Source organism: Diuraphis noxia, unplaced genomic scaffold, assembly GCF_037042655.1.
Source record: "Diuraphis noxia isolate RWA-SAM2 unplaced genomic scaffold, SU_Dnox_SAM2 contig0003, whole genome shotgun sequence".
NCBI lineage: Eukaryota > Metazoa > Arthropoda > Insecta > Hemiptera > Aphididae > Diuraphis > Diuraphis noxia.
In genome coordinates this window covers 79,962,008-79,967,195 of record NW_028301713.1, presented here as the reverse complement: position 1 = coordinate 79,967,195, position 5,188 = coordinate 79,962,008, and the positions used below count along the sequence as shown (strand labels likewise).

The following is a 5,188-nucleotide window of genomic DNA, read 5'->3' as shown; positions in this document are numbered from 1 at the left end:
ACTGCTATTGTAAAAGTTTGTTACGAGCCTTGTATTAAATTTTCAAATCTTAGATCTAAAAAGAAAAATTGTTATGAATTTCTATCTAAGATAATTTGAACATTGCCGTAATTTTTACGTATTAAGTCAATATTTGAACTTCAAATGCTAATAAAAAAAAAATTGTGCCTATGTATTTTTATAATTTTTTAATTACTACAAGAATAACTTATGAGGAACTTCGTATTCAATTTTCAAGTATTTTGATAGGGCAAAAAAAATTTTATCAACTCTTCAAAAAAATTTTTCAGAAAAAATGAAAATTTCAGTTGTCTATAAATATCTCAAAAAAAGTCAAAATATTTTTAAAATTAAATAATTTAAAGAAAATGCCAATCCTAATAACTGGTAAAATTTTCAAGTATGTACGACATATACTTTTTGAATAATAACAAATATTTAAAATCGTTTGAGGATAAATCGTTATCGTTACGCTATTTCATAAAAATTTAAAATTCAAACACACTTCAAATTTTTCGAGTTTTCTCTATAGCTACTTGAAGGAAAACTTATGGAAAACTTAAAATTTGTATTTTTAATCCTTAGTTATAAACGCATAAAATTTTATGATTTTTCAACTCTAAAATTACTTGCAAATTTTCGCGTTTTCGACTGATTTCGTAAAATTTTGAACTATAAACGCTTATTAAAAAAATTGTGACTTACGATTTTTAATTTTTTTTAGCTACAATAAGACAACTCATAAGGAACCTTGTAATAAATTTTCAAGTTTTTGGTCGTCCAACATTTTTTACCGACACTTCAAAAAAAAATTATAATGGTGTGATGAGGAGTAATATGTTATATAGTATACTATACACTCAATGTATAGCATGTTTTTATGATATTTTTAGAAATTATCAACACAAATTACGTAATATAACGCTTAAAGTTTAATATTATTACTAACGGAATAGTTAATATATATCACGTTAAGATACGAGATTTCATTTGAGGTGGTGCATATAATTATCCAACAGACATACCTGTATATCGAACCTACACAGACTGAGAGAAAAATGGTATGTAATTTTTTTATTTTGTTTTGTTTTATGATAGGAAATAATTCTATCCCCATAATTAATGGTTTCTAACTACTTTCATAGTTAGAAGAATTGACGGGTGACACCACTCCAGACATTTCAACGTGTAGGAAAATCATGAATTCATCGTCAGAGAGTCAGGAGATAAGAAACTCCATAATATTCGATCTATAAACGTGTAATGGTAAACTATATAATGGCTAAGAGGAGGGAACTATATCGTTATAATAATTATCCCTTAAACTATATCAGGAGTGGTATGTCAACGAATCGATGTGTGTATGAAAAAATGTGCACACGTACGCATACCGCTCCTGATAAGAGGCGGATTAATATCTATCGTGAGGGAATTAATAAAGAAATAAATTTAAAACTGGGTCCTGCCTCTTCGATATTAACAGATTATCATTTTATTCGCGATACTCGGAGATTACTTGATGTTCAACTGGCTGTTCGCTAGCCGATGCACTTGTATATTCAAATAAGCGGTGAGGTTATTTATGTAATAAATGCTCCTTCACCCACCCACAATATCCATTCAAATATATAATTTTTTTAGAAATATACCCATTAATTAACTAAATAAGTTTATAATAAATAATTGCTTTAAAATATAATCTATTTGTTAATTAATTCATAAGTATTTAACATTATTTAGTATATAGTTGAAATTTATATATATATATATTTATAATTTCTATTAATCCACATTATCTTAATAATCATCCTATTGTATATTTTTAATACCTTTAACATTGTTAAAAAAATAATATATTACGATATTTTTATATTTAGTTGATAATATACAATCCATAACATGTATTGTAAAATCGATTAAATTGTTTTAATTATATTTATATTATATTATATCTCGTGTATATAGTAAAAAATATTTTATTCGAAATACTTCTTAGTATTTATACGATATATTGGTAATAAAGGTCTAATATTGTTAAGTTAATATTATTTTATCAAGTATGAATATTCTTCCTAAGTTTGAAGTGTAATATTTAGTATTTTTATAACTTCTAATTGAAAATATTATAATAGTGAGTAGGTATTTACAATTATCGGACGGTGTTATTAATTCAATATGTCGACGAATCGACGTGTGTATGAAAAAATGCATACACGTACTCATACCGCTCCTGATAAGAGGTGGATTAATATCTATCGTCAAGAAATTAATAAAGAAATAAATTTAAAACTGGGTCCTGCCTCTTCGATATTAACAGATTATCATTTTATTCGCGATACTCGGAGATTACTTGATGTTCAACTGGCTGTTCGCTAGCCGATGCGCTTGTATATTCAAATAAGCGGTGAGGTTATTTATGTAATAAATGCTCCTTCACCCACCCACGGTATCCATTCGAATATATAAAATGTTTAGAAATATACCCATTAAAGAACTATTCGACATATAAGTTTATAATAAATAATTGCTTCAAAATATAATCTATTGTTAATTAATTCATAAGTATTTAACATTATTTAGTATAGAGTTTAAATTTATATATATAAATAATTTATATTAATCGACATTGTCTTAATAATCACCACATTGTATGTATGTTTAATACCTTTAACATTGTTAAAAATATATATATATATAACGATATTTTCATGTCTAGTTAGTTTCTACATGATCTATGATATGTAATGTATATCGATTAAATTGTTTTAATTAAATGTATATATTATGTCTCGTGTATATAGTAAAATATATTTTATTTGAAATATTCCTTCTCAGTATTTATACGATACATCGGTAATAGAGGTCTAATATTATTAAGTTAAAATTATTTTATCAAATAAAAAAATAACATTGTATATTATTACTTTAGTATGAATATTCTTCCTAAGTTTAAAGTGTAATATTTAGTATTTTCTATGACTTCTAATTGAAAATATTATAATAGTGAGTAGCTCCATACAATAATTATTGTACGGTGTTATAAATTTAATATGAATATTATACATATGATACATGTTTTAAAATAATTTGTTTTACCCTATAACATATTATAACATAGTATAAAACTTAGAGAGTTAGCTTTTCAATGATTTTCGGATGTTTTTGAATATATAATAATCTCTAAGGGTTAAGCATATGTTATATTATATACTGATTTCATACATAGAAAAGCCTAAAGCGGAATAGAACGTATAGATAAAACAAGATATTATCGAAGCGTCTTTATGTATATCCAAAATAAAGCCTCTTCGATGTTAGGTTTCATAAACCGCAGCTGTAAAGACTTCGTCAATCCTTTAGCGTTAAAATCACTCTACTGTTCCTTCGTCAGATCATTACTCGATTATGGATCTATAGTATGGTCCCCGCAATCAATCGGTGCTACAAAAAGCATGGAATCAATTAAAAACCGTTTTCTACGTATCATTCAATTCAGATGTTGTATCGAACGTGCACCTCACTCATCATATCAACCATTATTGTCGTATTTAAAGCTAGAAACCCTTGTCAACAGAAGGAAAATACTTGATCTATGTTTTATTTTTAAATTAACGAATGGGTATATTAACTGTCCAGAACTACATTCTTTATTGAATTTTAATATTCCAAATCGTAGAACTAGGCAATTAAATACTTTTTATGTGCAACTCCAACGTTCAAACTATGATTAAAATGCTCCTATGAATAGATCTATGCAACTTGTTAACTATTTAAATGTTGATCTATTTTCCTGCGTTTCCTTAAATGATTTTCATTTTTACATAAATAATATTTTAGCTGTATAAATGTTATAATCTATGTCAATATCTCATTAAGTCGATTTCCAATGTTATACAACTTTACTCTGTATTCTTAACCATTTTTGTTTTCAGTGAATTATTGTCAACCATAAGTGTCTCATCACATACATTACTTAAACCTGTCTATTTACCTAATGCATACTATCTGTATAGCTGTCATATTATAATTTTTAAGATTAGTGTTCATGTGATAGCAAATATTATTATTATTATTATTAGGTATTACATATTTTATAATAATAGACGTATAATAAATGTAACTGGGTCGCCCGTTTAAATTATACAAATAAATAAATAAATAAATAAATAGGTTTAAAATTTATTTAAAATTAAGTGAAGCTAAAAGTTGTTGACCAGTAGCCATGACCGTTGATTTAATTTGATTTGCTTGGTTAATTTTTTGACAAGTAATTACATACGTTTGATACTCATCATTACCTATATTTGTTGAACTCTCTGACGGTAATACACTACAAAGGTCTTCAACACACATATTATGTGATAAATACTCCAAAATATCTTAAAAACAAAATGTAACATACATATAAATAAAAAGCAAATCAAAAAGAAGTGTGTTGAATTTTTTACCATGTAAAACTTATGCTATACGCAGACACACAAAAAAAAAAACACACATCATTGTAAAATCAATATATTAATCACTTCGTTCAGAATCTAAAATGGTGCAAATTACACGTGTTGTAAATATTTTGGCGCAAATTGACTACAGCCGCACAATCGCGTAGTCACACACTTAAAACATCTAATCCACCTTTAAAATAAAGTATAATTTTTTGTTTATTGATCTTGAAATTTACATAAATAAATTTCCGCTTCGACAACACAGGCCACTAGCGTAATAATTTTTATTCATCACGTAACGGCTGATTTTTTTTAGTTCTTTGACATTGTTGTCTAAACTTCTTTCTCATATTTTTTTTGTACATTTAGACATTAGAAAAAATAGATATCATATCTAAATTAAGACCTAGGTAAAGCAAAAATGAACTAGATTGTGATACATTTTTAAGCTAATTAGATTTATATCAATTAATTTAGAAATATATTTTTGTGGACAATTTTAATTTAAAAAAATGTGTAAACACGTTTTACGCTAATAACTATTGTTATTGAAGCGATTTGATTAAAAAATAAAAACAAAAATATTTATAAATTAATAATGAATAAGATGATAATTTTACAATGATAAATAATATTATGCAGTACGTACCGTAGTCTAGAATATGATATTAGTGAACAATACGATACATTTACGTTGTATTACATTTTATAGTTAGAAGATGATAATATAATTACAATAGGTCATG

At 25.8% G+C, this 5,188-nt stretch overlaps 1 protein-coding gene across 1 annotated transcript; it reads left to right on the top strand.

Moving 5' to 3' along the window:
• Positions 1-3,284: 3,284 nt before the first annotated feature.
• On the top strand, positions 3,285-3,731 carry LOC149057832 (uncharacterized). Its single transcript, XM_089223503.1, has one exon. It carries the CDS (start codon positions 3,285-3,287, stop codon positions 3,729-3,731), a length of 447 nt encoding a protein of 148 aa, XP_089079629.1.
• The last annotated feature ends 1,457 nt before the right edge of the window (positions 3,732-5,188 follow it).